Source organism: Anneissia japonica, unplaced genomic scaffold, assembly GCF_011630105.1.
Source record: "Anneissia japonica isolate Jap-2015-1 unplaced genomic scaffold, ASM1163010v1 scaffold287715_len1027211_cov185, whole genome shotgun sequence".
Lineage (NCBI taxonomy): Eukaryota > Metazoa > Echinodermata > Crinoidea > Comatulida > Comatulidae > Anneissia > Anneissia japonica.
In genome coordinates this window covers 488,063-507,443 of record NW_022724789.1, presented here as the reverse complement: position 1 = coordinate 507,443, position 19,381 = coordinate 488,063, and the positions used below count along the sequence as shown (strand labels likewise).

At 30.9% G+C, this 19,381-nt stretch overlaps 2 protein-coding genes across 4 annotated transcripts in view; one reads left to right on the top strand and one right to left on the bottom strand.

Moving 5' to 3' along the window:
* Window positions 1-2,746, top strand: part of LOC117112588 (SEC14-like protein 2) — a 10,629-nt gene extending 7,883 nt beyond the window's left edge. Inside the window, exons 8-11 of the mRNA XM_033255686.1 lie at window positions 105-211; window positions 401-543; window positions 1,477-1,640; window positions 2,085-2,746. Of these exons, the coding sequence (XP_033111577.1) occupies window positions 105-211; window positions 401-543; window positions 1,477-1,640; window positions 2,085-2,206 (536 nt within the window). The 3' untranslated portion in view covers window positions 2,207-2,746. The remainder of the gene's footprint in view (window positions 1-104; window positions 212-400; window positions 544-1,476; window positions 1,641-2,084) is intronic.
* Window positions 2,747-5,320: 2,574 nt separating this feature from the next.
* Window positions 5,321-19,381, bottom strand: part of LOC117112556 (huntingtin-interacting protein 1-like) — a 48,172-nt gene continuing 34,111 nt past the window's right edge. For 2 of the 3 annotated variants that reach the window (XM_033255639.1, XM_033255638.1), the window contains exons 16-25: window positions 19,268-19,357; window positions 18,786-18,872; window positions 18,521-18,628; window positions 17,784-17,926; window positions 15,348-15,455; window positions 14,710-14,862; window positions 14,280-14,380; window positions 12,992-13,221; window positions 12,468-12,643; window positions 5,321-9,092 (exon numbers count right to left, since the gene is read on the bottom strand). In XM_033255639.1, the coding sequence (XP_033111530.1) occupies window positions 9,039-9,092; window positions 12,468-12,643; window positions 12,992-13,221; window positions 14,280-14,380; window positions 14,710-14,862; window positions 15,348-15,455; window positions 17,784-17,926; window positions 18,521-18,628; window positions 18,786-18,872; window positions 19,268-19,357 (1,250 nt within the window). In that variant the 3' untranslated portion in view covers window positions 5,321-9,038. Of the gene's footprint in view, window positions 9,093-10,263; window positions 10,288-12,467; window positions 12,644-12,991; window positions 13,222-14,279; window positions 14,381-14,709; window positions 14,863-15,347; window positions 15,456-17,783; window positions 17,927-18,520; window positions 18,629-18,785; window positions 18,873-19,267; window positions 19,358-19,381 lie in introns of all 3 variants that reach the window. The other variant, XM_033255641.1, reaches the window with a different exon arrangement.

Genomic DNA, 19,381 nt, shown 5'->3' with positions numbered 1-19,381 from the left:
ATGATGAGTTTTTAGCTTAGATTTAAATTGACTGCTGTATGAAGCATGACGTACTGTTCTATACAATTTTTCGTATTATTAATGCAATCAGATATCCTCAATAGGTAATCAATTATACAAACTATTGGAATATATTGACCCCGATCAGTTACCAAAAGTATATGGGGGTACCAGGACCGACTCGGATGGTTGTCCAGATTGCAAAGAAGAGGTAAATCAAGAATGATATCAATATTTCAAATTAGTTTTTGATATATCTGCGTTACGGAAATCTGAATGTATTTATTCTCTAAGAACAATATCAGTTATATTATTCACTATCAGTATGATCAAGGGTGAACGTTAATGGAAAACACTTTAAAGAAAAATATCACAAAACATAAACACACTTTTATTCTAGATATGTTGGGGCGGGAAAGTGCCTTCATCGTATTATCTTAATCAAGAAATCAGAGATAACAATAATTTTGATGAAGTATCTGTTGGTTCGAAATCATCGCATCACATAAAACTAGACGTAACACAAGAGAACTCAATTATAAGGTATTATTCAGTGAAATTCATGAAAACTAATATACAGTAAATATAATAAAAATAATTAAAATATAATGTTTTGCTGTTTTGTTTTGTATTATAAGTGAGTTGGTAGTTATTATCCTATCAATATAAGGGCTTCATTTAAATCAATATTATTGCCATTGCCTCTTCAGCAACATTCAACAATATAATCACAAATCAAATCATCAATACATTTATTTTCCTCTTTCTCAATGTTAAAAAAACAAATCACAAAAAATATCTACTTCTCAAATTAACAAAAATTTACAAAATGGCATAGGCCTATATCGTAGGTCCTTCTCAAAAATATTATGTAAATACAATTTCAAAAAGAATTAAATAACAAAATCCAAAGAAGTAGAAAAGGAGACATTCGGATGAACCCATCCTATTTGGGAACTAAAAGAAAAATAAGGCAGGGAAGGAAAAAGATAAAGAAATAAAAGTGATACAGACGAAAGCGAAGTACCATAACCACTACCATTTTCAGTTTTCTCATCAGCATTCAAACCATAATTGGTAAAAACGAAAATTATTATATATAGGTTCATTCCTTATATCGTATTAGCTTTAAAATGAAAATTATAACAAGAAAATAAATTGTTCTCATCAATTAACGGAGGTAGAATAATTTCATATTCTTTTGCACAGAAAGTTAAACTTGCTGGGAATTTTATAAAACGAATAATTTTGTTGAATATATTTGACATCATAGATCAATAGGTCCATTATTATTCACCATCATGAGCAATGCCCTGTTTCATCATAGCCACATCACTTAAAGTCATTTCCATTTGAACAAATATTACTTTTGAATTCTGTTAAATAGATAACCCTCCATAAACGAATTAAATATTTACTTTTATTTTTTTATATATAATTAACAATTTTTGTCTAAAATTTTCCACTATTACACAGATGGGAATTCCATTCGGATGAACCCATCCTATTTGGGATCTACAAGAAAAATAAGGCAGGGAAGGAAAAAGAAAAAGAATTAAAAGTGATACAGACGAAAGCGAAGTATAACTCACAAGAAGTACCGGAATCAGGCGCCATCACGTGCATAGAAGTTGGCACATGTAAGTCCATGAAAACAAAGAGAGTTTATTTAAATGTGTGCAAGCTCGGTGGTATAGTGGTTATGGCACCAGGCTAGTTATCTGGAGGTCGTGGGTTCGATTCCCACCCGAATCACTTACGATTTTTTCCGCAGGTGTCAGGTAGGGCAAAACATCACTCCATACAAAGCGAGTTAATGATGGGGGTGATGATGACAATGATGATGATTATGATAACGATAAAAGACGGATTGCACCGAGTTTGAGAATGACCACTTGTTGAAATCTGGACATGTTCAAATGCTGGTGACACGTGGACGATTATTATTCAGTTAAAATATATGCCCTGGCTCTTATTCAAGTGGCGTTTAGGGAAAATGCATTCTAAAAGCTTTTTGTTTTAAAGTCTGATCAAAACATTATATGGGTAGAATAAATGTATAATCTTTCTTCCCTCTCCCTTAGACGTGCTTAAATTTGAAAACACCAACATTGTGCAGAGTAAAAAGCTAATGTATCAAGTAGATGTACTAACTCCAACAGACGAGCAGACAACCGAAATACAATCGAACGGTGCAATATCATAGGAAGGAAACATGTCAACTCGGCCTCAAGTCAACTCGGGGCCCATGTCAACTTGACCCCAAGTAAAATCGGCCCCAAGTCAAATTTCAACAGTACGCTGCTGAACCACGAGTCATAAGGAGATGTGAAGCATTATAGTAATGGAGAGTTGTATCTTGTAGTTGGGTAAAAAGAGACAGAAGGTGGGGTCAGGGCTCGTGCTTAAGGCAACATAGATGGGGTCAGGGCAGGGGGATTGATCAAGGTAGAGGTGCGCGATGTTTCAGTTAGAAAAGTGGAAATGGGCTTGGTGGATTTGACGGTGAATGTAGCTTATTGGAAGATGTTCAGTGTCTATGCAATAGAATTAATTTTTACGAGTAAATGGCGTTATATTATTAAGCACTAATAGTATAGCGCATTACCATAAATCAATAGCTAGATTTTCTTAAATGCAAAACTAAATATCGAGCATCATATGAAATAAAAAATCTCACATGGAAAATCAGGAAATGCAATTTTGAAAGCTATTGTAAATTCATATCAAAATCAGTAAAACACATTCTTTTTCGTTACTTTGATGAGGAGCCAAAAACAAACTAAATACCTAAACACACATCATCTGCATTGCTACAAATTAAACCGGTAACGATGGAAACTTAATAGTATCCGTTGAACGGCAAACTGAAAGGTCTTGGTCTCAAATCCCCAATGGGGACAATGCTTTCTCATAAATATAATTATTATCATCGTTAAGAGATCAGGGTAGGGGAGCTTTCATAATCCAGCACTCAAACACAAGTTAACACAGTCTACCAGTAAGTGTTAGCAACTGTACTGTTGGCTGTAGTTGAAAATAATCCTACGGTAATAATGCTGTAGTTAACTGCTATTATTCAGTAACTAATACGGAAATTTTGATTACCTTACCATAAACCAAGAGGTCAAAGCTCCATCGCCAGAGTAAAGGGGCATGCGATAACCGATTATTTATTAATAAATTAAACAATTACTCAAGGCAATTAAAGCTCTATTGCCTTGCAGGTAATTGTAAACGTTTAAGCCTTAATTACATATACCAAATTTGTGCTCAAATCAAGAGCCTCAAAATAAAATTTAAAAAGTAATTGTTAATTTAGAGAATCTAATCCATAACACTTCATATCATTTGTTTTATAAAAAAAAAATAACAATATCAACGACATGATTCTCAACAGTGGGTTTAGTAAACATCATATCAATATTCAATACGGGTAAGTTGATCTATTATTATCTAGCCAATTTAAAGGACTATTCAAAAGAATATAGATACAATTCGCCTTCCAACTCGAGACCACCCTTGGGACCTGGAGATTTGGGGTGGTATCGGGGTTGGTCTCCAATTAGAGGGCTAGCTTTGTGTTAAAAGGTTGAAGATGTCATTTGGGTCTTTGGAAAAGTGATCTCGAATTAGAGGGTCTTGGAATTACGAGGGAAAATCAAGCCTACAACTGACCAATCACAAAAGGTTTTTTATTTTTTATTTTATTGAACTTCGACAGGTAAAAACAGAACAGGTGAACAAGCACCTCTACAGAGCCGTCTTACCACCGGAGTGAGATATATGAAACAACAAAAATAAATAGAATTTGCATGAGAATAAATATATGTCCAATTTACAATAGACAAAAAAATTCATAGTCTAACAACAACCAGAACAGTGACAAAAAGAAACCAAAGTGCAGATATTATCAGGAAAAAAAAAATTATATTTCAATTTAGAGTTGTAAAATTCCATCACTTTGTTTTTGAAAGATGGAAAATGAGAATCTGATCGAATTGCTAAAGGAAGTTTATTCCAAAAACCGAAAGGTCCACTGATTAATCTCAGATAAGAAAGTATAATCCAAGTATTGAAATACACGCCATCGTGTTGGGATTCAATATTTCGACATTAATTATGTCATCAGGAATATTTTTTATTTTATTCAACTTCGACAGGTAAAAACAGAACAGGTGAACAAGCACCTCTACAGTGCCGTCTTACCACCGGAGTGAGGTAAATGAATCAACAAAAATAAATAGAATTTGCATGAGAATATATATATGTCCAATATATACATCATTCCTGATGATGACATAATCATTCCTGATGATGACATAATTAATGTCGAAATATTGAATCCCAACACGATGGCGTGTATTTCAATACTTGGCGTATGTATTATACTTTCTTATCTAAGATTATTCCAGATAGGCACTATTCGATGAAAATAAAACGATTTATGGATTTTGTTTTGCATCGACAGACAGATAACATTAAAGAATCCGACGAAAGTCTGGTGGCAGGACGTCCCTGTGAGGAATTAATAGAAATATCATAAATTCCGAAAGAACTTTAAAAAAAAAAAAAAAAAAAGATCTTGTATAGGCCTATATAAATAATATATGAGTTTGTGGGACAACATGTGTGTGTTATTTAGCATCGTATTAGGGAGTTTTCGCAACCTTACGAAAACGATAACGAACACGTCATCTTCATTATCGTCAGTGGCTAAAACATTCTTGATAATACATATACGAGCTGAATATAATCGTTGATTCGTGTAAAAGGCGGGTGGCCTACGTTTGTGCTAAACATGCTACTGTAGGGCTGAATTAACCAAACACTCGATTGCGCAGCCGAATTGGTTTTCGTTTTCGTAAGCTTGCAAAACCTCCCTATTAAGGGACATTAACAACAAAATCCAATTAAAGACCACCTCTAATTAAAGACTACTTTTCTGTGGTCCCAAATTACACACCAAAGCTACATGCTAAAGAACATGGAAACCCCGGTCCAAAAAAAGTAGTCTTTAATTAGAGGGAAAAGGTATCTTCAAATGACTCCCACTAGAAACATGTCATATAACAACAAAGTAGGCCGATCAAACGAAATTGGACGTCAAGTTGTCATTAAGATCTTGCTTTTATCGGAAACCAATCAACAAAATGTGCAGTCAATATAGTGATGGTAATGTACTGTAATGTTAAAAATAACCTTTTAAGATTGTTAGATGAAAAAATGATAACAAAAAAGCATTAATTTGATGAGACATTTTTATCAATCGAAAATTATGATGAAAACAACTGAGGTAAAGAAGCAAATAGACAGAGTGTAAATTTACAATCTTTACATTTTTAATATGAATATTATTACATACTGTATTACTGATAAAATTCCCACCATAAGATAATGTTCACACTATAATACTTTCTAGTACAAATATTTATTATGACTTTCCCATATACGAGCATGATAACGCCATGTCACACGAACACATGTGACGTTTACAGGTATTTGTCACATAAAATTTGTTAGTGTGGACAGAACTTAAAACCGTGTCCACACTATTAAATTTTATTTGACAAAATCATGTGACATACCTAAATATGGTCATGATGACATAACATTATGACCGTATATAGGCACATCATGACTATATATGGGCATACAACCGTTTTTTTGTCAAAAGAAAATGTTATTAGTGTAGACAAAGCCTATGAGCAAATAGTGGCCTTGTATTCACATCCAACTGGTATGTCACTTCAAATTGTAGAAAGTGAATATAATTTATTTGATTACATAATTATCCTAACCCCTTTTAAATATTCTTAAATCTATGTGTACCAATAAGCCTGGCTTCCTACCTGCTAATATGTTATGAATTAAGTGATATGATTAATACATAAATATAGCATACAAGAACATATAGTATAATTATAAAGACAAGTGGATTTTTTAATCCTATTTGGTTTGTGAAATTACATTTTTTATCCACAAGAATCAACTGAAGAATAGAGAGAATAGAGAGCGTTGTCCGATGAATAAACCATAGATTTAAATAAGAATACTACAGTGATGTACTACTAATAGGCAAAACATATAGGATCACTTGTGTACTTTCCCCTTGAAACGGCTGCACATTCTTGCAATAGAACTATCACTCGGGAACAGTTGACTGGCTAGAACTGCGCTACATGACATCATGGTAATAGTGTTGGATGCACTTGTTATTTTTCCTAAAATATCATTGTAGATTTTGCAGCTTAAGACACTCTCTAATTTTTTCTAATTTTTGAGGACCAAATACATTGGAGTTAGTAAATGAGTATCCTTACAAAATCTATGGCATCAACACATTCTTAATATGATTATCATATTTATGCTCAATGTGGAAGAATAAATACATTTTTACCTTCTTCGTCTAAAAGTTTATATCTGTAAATAACATGCCATTTTTATAAAGTGCAAACATAACATCATTAATATCATAGTCGTCATAAAATAAATAATAAAAACAAATTACTACTAATTGTTTTGTGTAAACTCTACTCAAGAGAGCAGGACAAAACTCATTTTAAAATAACGAAAATATCATCTCAAAGATTGGTGCTTTATATTTTAAATCACAAATTCATATAGTTAGAAAAAAATGGTAATACAGTATGTACTTCCTGTCTAACATTAGTACTGCAACTACTTGTAATAGAAATAAATTAGGGTGATTAATTGATTGGGGTGAGAATCGAACACACAGCCTCCTCTAGAACACCCATTATGGTTATGAAATATTAACTTAATCTAAAATAGAGTTGGTTATTGTATTATTCAATATGTATAACAACAGAGTGAAAGATACACTGAAAATGTGTTGTTTTTTTTGTTTTTTTTTTTTTTTTTTTTTAAGAATAAAAACCATAAAGTAACATATAACACATATTTATAGCATATTATGACCCTACCAGACATTTTATAAGGGCTGGTTTTTCAGAGAATGAATTACTGCAATCAATTTTTGCAATATAGAAACCAAGATATAATACATGAAAAATATATATATAAAAAACAAGAATTAATTCATTTAATCACTTTCAGCCTAAGAATATTTACAATGTTGTAATCATTTATAATTTATGTAGTATTTCTGATGTATTTTGTTATTTTTTTTTCTAATCTTTAACATAAAATCTTTTTTCTGTAAGCCTCATGAAATCATGTTTATAAAGGATCACATATTGGGCACTGGGAAATTTTTCAATGTAACATATTACATAAAAAAATGTTTTTTGCACCAATCTACACAATTTCAGGTAATCTTTAGTTTTTTTAAGTAGGACATTATATTTGTACTGATTTCTATTGGTTCAGGGATTCCACATCCTTCCAGAAACAGCAAACTTATCCAACTTTTGCGATTTGCATCCATAGTTTTCTCCGATTTTCCTGAACTTTTAGTTTATTTTATTTACTGTACACAATGGTAAATAAATAATTTAAGGTATACTGTATAACTAAGGGTACAAAAAAATAAACAAAATATAACACCATCTCTACCTGACGTGTTTTTTATTTTACTAAAATGAAAATATAACTCTCAATATATAATATTAATACAGATGAAATTATCATCTTTACAATTAAATCAAAAAGATATATAGAATGTTTAAGTAATTTATCAAAAGAGATTTATATTATTTTAAAACTTTTCAGAAGATTGTACAATGCTTATTACATATAATTATTATTTTTATCCATGATTAGACAAGATGCCAAATGAAATACATTCAGGGTATCTATATTACATCAGTGAGACAATTTGTAGCACACCATGGCATAATATTTCTTTTGGTCTAGCGACACTTAAATATTGTATGTCTTATAAATTGATTGATTGGTTGATTGGTTGATTGATTGATTGATTGGTTGGTTGATTGATTGGTTGATTGATTGGTTGATAGATTGGTTGATTGATTTAATCACCACAATGTTAATTAAATTTTTTTAATTAATTTTTGACTATATAATTTAATATAATCTACTATTTTATTAAGGATTTTTTTTTTAATATGAGGCTATGGTAAAGTTATTTGAGAAAATACCAAGGAACTGAAAACAATTTCAAATATTAATCAAAATATATCAATTAAATGTCAATCATATTATGATTAATAAAATCAAATTAATATCAACTTTCATAATTCTTATTTGATAATCATTAAAGGTTTGGTTTGTAAATAATTTTTTATTACTTTAAAATTCATTTGAAATTAGGTCAAAATAATGGAGAATATCTAAGTATACCACCATGGCATTATAGCTTAATCGATGGATCAAACAAGCAACTGAATATAATCACATTGTCTACAATATGGGGGTACATACACCCGATGAGGCTAAAAAAAAAATAAGGGGTTCATAATCCTGATGGGGGCTAATACATTATTTGCAAATGGTAATAAAATGTAGTTAAATAATAATTACATACAATAGTTAATGTACATAACACAGAGTTTCAGATAATGGCCAATATATATTTTACTTTTATTGACCTCTGACCTTTGTACATGAAAGATTATTGTCCAAAATATATTCATTACACTTTTCCAGTCTTTGCCTAGTAGCACATTTGCATGATGGGATACCATGTTGCATTATGGGATTAATAATCATATTTATTTACAATTGTTCTGAATGTCAAACTGCAAACTTTTTATGTCAATGTGTTTTTTCTTGTGCATAAAAAAATCTATACAAATATGTACTTTTTATTATTAATATGTTTTTATCATTTTTTTTTGAATTGGGTAAATAGGTCATTATTTAATTTTAAGATACATGATTGTGATTGGTTGGTTGCTTAACCCCTGACCTTTCTCAATCAAGAAATTTACACGGTTTTAAACTTTATTTATAAAAGTTACAAAAAATGTTCAATTAAGATCTTGTACATTATGAAAAAAAATATTTATAGAATAATTAAACAAAGATCTAATTGAAAGTGGTATATTTTCTGAAAAAGTCCAGACTCCTTGATGCTTGCCTACTGTGGTATCTCAGAGAAATTCTTCTTTCGCTTGTTGTAGCATCGTTTGGAAATTTTTTCCATCCTAGAGAGAAAAATACCCATCCATATAATTTAATACCAAGTATTATAAGTCCATAAATTTTATTTCAAATAATCTTAAACTTAGTTTCTGTTTTTCACATTTATATCTCTAAACATATTATAAAGTATCATTTACAGTAATATCTATTTGCCATAATATATAATATAAAATATAATATAATATTTATATATATATATATATATATACTACATAGTAGTATCAATACATAACATTAATTAATATTAGAATATATCAATTTTAATATTTTAATGTATCTTAGTGATAATACATATATATTTAAATTAAATTTGTTATAGTAAGATCAGTTGATGAATAAATTAAATACAATAATTCATTACTAACATTAAAATTTTGATATATATATATATATATTTGTGTAACAAAAACATAAAATTAGTAAGTATGACCACAAAAAGGTGCATGCAGATTAGTGTAAATATACAACAAACAATATGTGATCAACAAAATAAAATTAATCAAGGAACAAAACACAGTAGGGTGCAAACAAAAATAATCTTTCACTGATAACTGATAATCTCTTTTATTGCCTAAATTTTTCTTTTATTGTGGTAATTTGTCTACCCAATGGAATACTGTTACTACTAGATAAAGCTTTGCAACAAAGAAATTGTTATGAAAAGCAAAAAAGGGAATGAAAATAAGTAATAAAAGTGCAATACTATAAAACCAGAAGAAAAATTACTTCAATCCAAAAAATGTAAAAACAATAAGCAAGTATTTATTACGAAGGATTTTGAAAGCACACTGCTTTTATTGATTTTCTACACATCACCGCTATTTTACAAAAGCATGGAGAATGCGCAGAAAACATTATGTTATGCAAAATGTACTTATAGTCTGTTAAGTTGTAGACTATTACCTAAATCAAACCAATGAGAGGAAAGCAAGCAACAGAAATATAGACTTTTACATTGTTTTCTCAAAGCACACACAAACACACACTACTTTTCAAGATTTTCAACATTACTATATGAAAATGAGCTTGTAATATGCACAAAAAAAAAAATTACGTTATCACAGTGGCAACTGCACTACATTTACACTGACAAGCAGGAGGTGAATTATAACTACCTCTAATATACAGCACTATATTTAATTATGGTAATTTATGAACCATGTAAACACCAACCTTGTAGGCAATCTAGCTTTTGATCTATGTTGTTGTGAAATAGGCGGGAGCAAGCAATGGAAGAAAACACAGTTTGTTACTATTAGCAAATAAGATAATCCTGAAAACAGTTAAGCTTATGGATTATGCAAAAAGGGCAGAAATTTCACAGCGGATTATGGAAGGGAAGAGGTGGGGTTGTGTTAAATTTGCCACACACAAAGGAGATAACTCCGCTACGAGCCTTATATGCAAATACAACCGTAGAATCAGATCATGTGTGCATATCATTATAAGATGTAAATTGGGTAACAAACTGGTTTCTAGACACCATCCCACCTTACTCTTTACTGCTCTCTCAAAAAAGGTCCTCCCTCCTTCCATTTTTTTCTCCCAAAAAGTTCAGATATGAAATTAATCATTTTTTATTCACATGTGCACAATATGTTTATATACAACCATAAATTGTAATTTTTTAAAATTAAAGTTTTAAAAGTCTGCATTACCAAAAGTTGCAAAGGGTCAAGGTAATAAATTCTGTACAGCACTAACTCTGTTTCTAAAAATCTCAAAGTACTTGAGTTAACCGCAAAGGGTATAACAATAAGTATAACAATACTTATATTGACAAAAAAATAAATAAAAATAAATTATCCTAACAGCGAAGTTACTGTTATTAACAATTGTAAATTTATGCAGTATAACCCGAGACAATTATATAATTGTATTTATAATTTATATAATTGTCTCAGGTATACATAATCATAATTGAGCCATTATTACAAAGATTGTAGATTGTTATTTGAAAAATTAGATGTTGCTAATTGGTATCTAACAATTGAATAAATAATCAAAATGAATAATCAAAAACCTTGTAAATTTCAACAATAATATGATCCAAAATTAACATAATCCAAAATTAATATAATCCAAAATTAATTAAATCCAAAATAATTATAATCCAAAATTAAAGAGCAATATGATCCCTAAAACAATATATCATCTTTAAATAAGATGATCCCTGAATTGGCTGTTAAACATCATTGTTTCAAATCATAAAATATTAATACCATGACTAATAAATTTCAAGGTAATTAAAATCTGTAGATTATTAGTTTGACGTGATAAATTATTAAATATTGGACAGAATCTGCACAGATTCAAGAACATACTAAAGCCTCAAAATACCCATGAAAACAATAATTTGTCAAAAGTTCTGTCCAAACTATGAAATTTTATTTGACAAAAACATGTGACATGCCTAAATATGGTCATGATGACATCACATCATGACCATATATGGGCACATCATGACTATATATAGGCATACAACAGTTTTTGTCATAAAATTTGGTAGTCTGGACTGCACTTTAGTTACTTTAAATGCTTTAGTATGCACCACATGAAGCACACATTACATAGCCTTATAGCCATAGTTTGTTCTTGCATGTTTTGCTTTAAGGGAGAAAAATGCACGATCTCTTAGTTTGATGAGGTTGTCTATCTCTAAAGCAGGTTATACATTATCAGATTTTTTTATGTTATACTCAACAAACAGTTTTGTCAGACTCTGATAATGTTTTAAACATATCTTATCAATGAAATTGTATGTTTTTACACACTTGAATTGGACAATTTTCTAATGTCTCATTTAGTGACATAGTTTAGCAAAAATATATTCTTGTTTTATAAATATTGAGGCATGGTGATATAACAGTTCCATAACTGAACAGACAAATGCTTTATATGTATTTAAATAGAGAACAATTAATATTTTTATCATTAAATATCATGGTAGTGTCGGGCAAAATAAACATTGAAGAAAAAAAAAAGTTATGAAATTTTTTACAGTGGCAGGTCTGCCATCAAGCCAAAAATAGTTTTCAATGAACTCATTATGGGTGGTGACGGGTTCGAGAAACATGGTGTAAAAAAAGTGTCATCTACTCTCCTTCTGAGTCTGATCAAATATTGTTGAGGTTTCAAACAAAAATCTGACAATGTATGCCAAGCATATTTCTATTTCAATGCATAAAATCATAATTAGCAACCTAATTACAGAGACCTAGAGCAATTTAATTTTTCATTACAAATAAGAAGTACATAATAAACATTTTAATGATTAGTGATACAGGATTGTATTTTAATTAAAAATTAAATCATTCAAAGTTGATATAAATTTATAGTTAATCCTGAATGTTTTCTAGGCCTGATCACTTCCTTACCTCATCCTCCTCCCATCCTTCACTGACGCCAGCTAATTGATAGTGCCTCTTCCTTAGCTCAGCCAGCTTGACTCGTTCTTTTTCGAGAAGGTTCTCTAATTCTAGAACTCGTACTTGCGAGTTCATCTCATTCCTCTTTGTTTGAGTGAGACTCATTTTTGTGAAGTCTGTCACATCTGAAATTAAATGATCAAAGTTTAGGTTGGAGAACAATGATTTTGTTAATTAAAGACAACAATAACAAAAATATTAGCAATATCAATGAATACTGATTCACTGTAAAGAATGCAATTTCAATAAATAATAATGAAATAACGACAACAATGATGATAAAACCAATAATGAATGAGTGTAGAATTAAGCAGAAATATGTTGTAGAAACTGGCAAATATATAAATCCCTATCTAATCTTAGGGAAAAAAGGGGAAAATTTAATGACCATGAAATTGATTATAGATGTAAAATACAACAACAAAATATAAAAATAACACTTTTTTTTACTCTTTTGAACTTTTCCAACATACCTCCTTCTTCTGTTAACTGAGCACCTGATTTTGACGATGCAACAACGCTAGCGGTTGCTTGTGCAACGCCCTTTGACGCTGTCGATAGTCCCTTCAGATTCTCGCTCTCCTTGTGCGCCTTCACTCTGCTGGCAGCCACAAGCTGGGCAGTGGAAGCAGCTATTTCATGGGAACACACAACAAGTTCTTCGAATTTCCCTTTTCGCTGCATTACTTTATCCGCAGAATCACTGCAAATAAAACCATAAGAAATTTTAGAAACATTAAATGAATTAATATTGAAAGTGTACAATCACTGGGATAATATAGTAATTCAGATTAAAATTCATCTTTATTCGTCATATATGTGGCAACGACCACACCAGTCACTCGTCGCAAATCGTGTTTCAGAGAAAATGGCCAAAACATGCTGGAATGTCAAATTTTTAAAAATCTATTTTATTGCACTAAACTAACCTTTACATATCTATACATCATTCTATGCTGTTATTTTCCCCATTTTTAATGTTAAAACCACACTTTTTAAGGATTTAATGATCGTTTCTGTATGAAATGCCTGAAATCATAAACTTTGAAGGCTGATTTCTCATATATTGTTCTTTAAACATCTGTATGTTTAAACGCTTGTAACTTCATAAGGAAATGTCCGATTTGAATGATTTTTTTTACTATTTTATAGCTATTATTTTACTCTCTAACACTGTATTAATAACTCAAAATCGATTTTGGTTTGGCTTGTCTTTGCCACATATAAAGTACATGAAATTAATTTAATTTTTTTTTTCTACTGTTTTTTTTATTATTTTTATCCTTATTTTTTTCACTTTTTTAGAATTTTCTTTTCACTGCATTACTCTATCCGCAGAATCACTGCAAATAAAACCATCAGAAATTTTAGAAACATTAAATGAATTAATATTGGAAGTGTACAATCACTGGGATAATATAGTAATCCAAATTCAAATTCATCTTTACTCGTCATATATAAATTACATGAAATCATTTTAATTTTTTTAAATTGTTTTTTCTATTGTTTTTTTTAAATTTTTATCTTTTTTTTTTTTTACTTTTTTAAATTTTCTTTTCACTGCATTACTTTATCTGCAGAATCACTGTAAGTCAAACCATGAGAAATTTTAGAGAAATTGAATAAACTAATATTGGACAATCACTCGAATATATTAATTGCAAGAACTGTTGAAAAGAAAAACAAATGAATATATTATGAACCTTGCAAATTTTTATTTACTTAAGGTTTCTGGTTAATCTTTTTGTTTATTACACTTACACAAGTTGCGTAGCACCAACACCCACAAGCTTTGCAGCTGATATCAAGCCTTCTGTCCAACGATGATGTCGCTTGTAAAACTCCTTGGTTGATGCTGTACCCTATAACAAAATTAACCCAGCAAACATTTGTATTTTGAGATAACAATCAATCAATAACAAACAAAATCAATCCTTTTCAACAGATGAAAATTTGTCATCTATACAATTTTGAAACTAAATAAAATTTTTCCAAGATTTCAGAAAGAATATAACATGAATATTCTCCCACTGTATACATGAAAAGATGAACTTGACACTAAATGCCCTGCATACATACTTTTGTTATATTCCAATATATCAAATAACTGAAGAATTTGACACTAAATGCCCTGCATTCATACTTCTGTTACATGATATCGAAATTTTCAGAAAAAGCTCTCAATACATACCCTATCATTTGAGACAATTTCCCTCTGTAATGATTTTGATTTCTCAATGAGAACTTTGATGGATTTCATGAGGTCTGTACAGGAATCTAAAATTCTGCTGTTCACTTCTAGTTTCACACCTGTATCAGCTTGTCTTGAGTTATTAAGCATTTCCTTTCAAAAAAACAAAAAACAATGGGGGGCAGGAGGAAAAAAAAGAAAATTCCATAATAAATAATATATATCATTATTAACAACTTAATAAATTATTAATATTATAAATTAAAACTGTGGAGGCTATGATTATTATTAACTGCACGGCATAAATTTCAGTTAAGAAGATGTGCAGATTTTGAGTTTTTTTTGTTTACAAACCTACTAAGTCTACAAACACACACAAAAAAATACATGAAAAGGTCAAAGGCCTAGATCTGTCAACTAGAAGAATTACTTATTTAAGTGTATCTACGGTACATCATAAGAACCGCCTTTTCAATACCTGCAAAGGATATGTGTTATTGTCCATTAGTTCAATTATTGTAGTCAGCCTCAATTGGAAATGGCTGCTTCGCAAAGCTCATTAAATGAAGAGTTTATCTATTCATCAGGCCATGCATGCCTTTTAATCATCTTTAACTAATAAACAGACTTTTTCTTACTTCAATTCTGGAAGCAGCCTTGTCAATAGCCTCGGTGGTATTTTGCATTTCTTGATCAACAATGTCCCCAAGCTCGGCTTTGATGTCTGCCTCCTTGGGCAACAATTCCTAGATGAAAAAAAAATAAGCCAAATACTTTTAACAAACAATTCTTGGTTTACAACAGTTATCTGGGTTAATAAACTGCCACTTGAAACACTAAAGTGTATTAGTCTATCTAAAGTACATTTGTCATTAATCAAGCATTCCATTAAGATATTGGGCCATCTACCACTACATTTTGAATATTTTGCCTGCTTTGCCTAAATTCCCCTAGAGTAATATATGCCTTCTTCAGTAAAGTAAATCATTGTACATGTAATATGCCACTTTAAATAAATAGTGAGGCAGCAATTTTGTATATTGATTTTTTCACTTAAGGGACTAACAAATGACGAACTCCTCAAAACATGTATCAAGTTTACTTGCTCTATTAGGATAATAGTTTTATGTTACATATTAAAGCAGTATTATTTAAGTATATTAAATATTTATTTACACCAAGAAACATATTAGTTTCTCTGAATAAACAACCCTCAAAAACCTGCTGAAATAAAAGCCAATTTTTTTTTACTATAATCACATAGGGTAAACATTTATTTTAAGCTTGGTTTCCATACAAACTTAGCTTTCGGTGATGCTAATTGATTGGTCAAATAGGAGAGCCTTCCCGATTGCGTCGAGGACAGATACGAATTACAACGATTGCACTGAAAACACTGTAGCAACAATGTAGCGATTTTAAGGAAACCCGCCTTTTGAGTGAGATTGTGACTTGGTGGTTATGCTTATCTTTAAAAGCCAAAGGTCTTGGGTTCGATTCTGGAAAAGTTATTGGAAATAGTGGAAATAATCTCAAATGCTACTATCAGGATTACATTTATCATTACTACAAACAACTTCACGCCTCCAAGCTTCTGGCAGCAACTTTCATTATTAATACCAGCAATACCATCAAGGATCCCAGACGATCAGATTTGCTGGATGCTGAACTGAGCGCCCTCATATCAGGCAAAGCATTTTTTTTTTTCTTGAGCAATTTCCTAGTCAATTCCATCACCACGCAAACATGTCAATAATCTCTTATTACAGTCTGTATTATCTGCTATTCACTATGCATGCAACTTTTGTGGCTAATACTAAACTCAGCATGCATTTTTGGCTAAACTTATAATTTTAATAAACTACAATTCACACATTGGTGATAATAACAATACATATTTACAGTCATTCAATTCTGTTAATTTTAATCCTTCCTGCCAACCAATTTTTTACATAAACGCTTATTTTACATTGTCATGCTGTATGCATATTATTTGATGGATGGATTTGTTTCGTGAAACACAAAGGATAACCCACGAAAAGGTCTGAAGAAGATTTATTTACTGTTGCCATTTTCAGCTTAAACATTAACTCTGCAACAATTGGCCAGAATTGACTTTTTTTTTTTTGCACAGAAGCAGAAAAATTTGATTAAAGAATATTCATCAAAAGATTACCTCTAAAATATCCTGAAAATGTTTTTAAAAATCAAGTAAACAAATTATGTAGTTTATAAACATAATAGATTGAGGGCTCACTTCATTAAACAGACTGCTCATGCTCACGTAAAATAGATGATCCAAAATGTTCATGTATCCTTGTATACTGTATCAAGACTAAATATTATTATTATTCACTAAATATTTTCCTTATAGATTTACAGTTAAATTACAACCGATATAATATTATAATGAAAAAATAAATTATAATGCATTGCCATCTTATGTTATCGAATCGAAGACCATTAATCAATTTCCAAAAACGGATTGGAAAAATCAGATCTACGCTGGAAGTTTGCTCCATATTTCAGATAATTGGAATTAGATTGAGGGACACACAAGCCATTGCTTTTTAAGTCTCTAATTCAAGGTAGATCAAGGTAGGTAGGTAGGTAGGTTGGTGCATCCGGATCAGGAGCTAACCGCTAGCATCTGTGTGAGAACTCACGGTCCGGTCCATTAGCACTAACCGTTACAAGGATCTAGATACGTTAGGGGTTAGCGAGCACTATCGGAAGTGCGCAAGTTGAGCATGTTTCTATCATTAACCAATCACATGTACGCATTTCTAATTTCCAGTTTCCTATAGAAAAGTGATCCCACCATCATCTTCTTGATATCTGGAACGAGGATTTTCTTATATGAATGAAAGGGTGAGCGTGTATGTTATTTATGTGGATCCTGCTAACTAGCTGGTGTGTGTGAAAATAACAAGTGTCTCTTTTTAATGTTACTGCTCTGTACTGTTATCCGAATGATTCATTTACATTTCTTGAAGATAGACACTCAAGCCCTCATAGTTAACCTGCCCATATAAAAGATTGCTTTTGATTGACATGTGAATCTAAATTCTCACCTGTGCAGCCAGAATGATGGCTTGAAGACGTTCATTGACCTTTGACTGATGACGGTTGGCGTTATCTACACTACTCTCAACCCTCATCACCCCAAGGAAGTCAAGGCAGCTCTGCCCTCCATTCCGACAAGCATTTGCCAAAGCTGAAGGAAAAAAAAAATGCCTCAAAGTCAGAACATTATTTATTGTCAAATAACTATGATCATATTAATAACAATGTATTTGATTTTATTGATTATATGAAACTGAGGAAGGTCATAGGTTATCAGGCTCTTAAGCCTTGTTTAGACTATGAAATTGTATTTGACAAAAACATGTGAAATGAATAAAATATGGTCATGATGACATCACATCATGACTATATATAGGCACATCAAGATTATATATGGGTACATCATGACTATATATGGGCACATCATGACTATATATGGGCATATAAAAGTTTTGTTGTCAAAGAAAATTTGAAAGTGTGGACAGAGCTTTATATATTTAATGGAGATCAGCTAGGAACATTAAATAAAGAGTTAAAAAATTGGAAACAGGAACATGCTACCACCCATTACCATGTGAAAGGTGTCAATTTATTAGAGTAAATGTTTTACTTGTACATTTCCTGACTTGAAAGTGAGGTTATGCCTTCTTCCTAATCTAACTACATTACATTAATAGTTGGAGGGGGAGGTGAAAAAATGGTAATTATGCAATTATGTTTATTTTGATTAATCATATAATCTTACCTTCTCCTAGGTCTAGTGGTGCCATGTGAGATGTTGACTTCCCAAGAAGAAGAAATTCACCAATTCCATTTGAAAACATTGACAGACTTCGAACTAAACTCTCCAACTCTGAAGAAAATGACATATTTTAAACCAATAAATTCCTCAAAAAAGTACACCTTTAATCCTTTTTTACAATCTACACATTACATAATATTCTTCAATCTATAAAAGTACTTTTTAAATTAATTTTTTCAAAGTGATTTTAAAATAGTTTAATGCTTACCATCTTTATCAGTGCAATAATCACTGTAACTATTCTGTAGTGTCAACAAAGACTGTTGTGCATTCTCAGACCTTGTTAAAAAATATTCTGAAAAATGAAAATCATAACAAAATAATAAAAAAAACAAAAAACAGAATGAACTAGTGAGGAATTCGATCTGAACATTAGAAGAGACGGATGAAAAAATTGTTAAACAATTACTGCCAAACATAAGGTAGAAAAACTTGAAAATTTACTTTCAATAATTCATCTTCATTGTGGAACACGACAATGGATCATTGATCCATGACGCCGTTTGGTGCAGGTTTATGTTTGCAACAGACTGACTTTTTGTTCTCCTTTTAGTGTTTGATGTTTATATTTAATACTGTGCTTTTATTGGCAGTGAAAATGTAATGTGGTGCATATGTAAATTTCTTTTAAATTTTGCCAATCTTGATAAAGTTTCTTGAATCTTAAACCTTGAATTGCCACTGGCTTACCTGCTGTGCATGTGCTACCAGAAAATTGGGGATCGTCCATCTGAACCAGTATGCGACGAAGGTTCTCTTCAGCCTCTTGCATAGCAGCGACTGTAAAACAAACACATTGTTAAG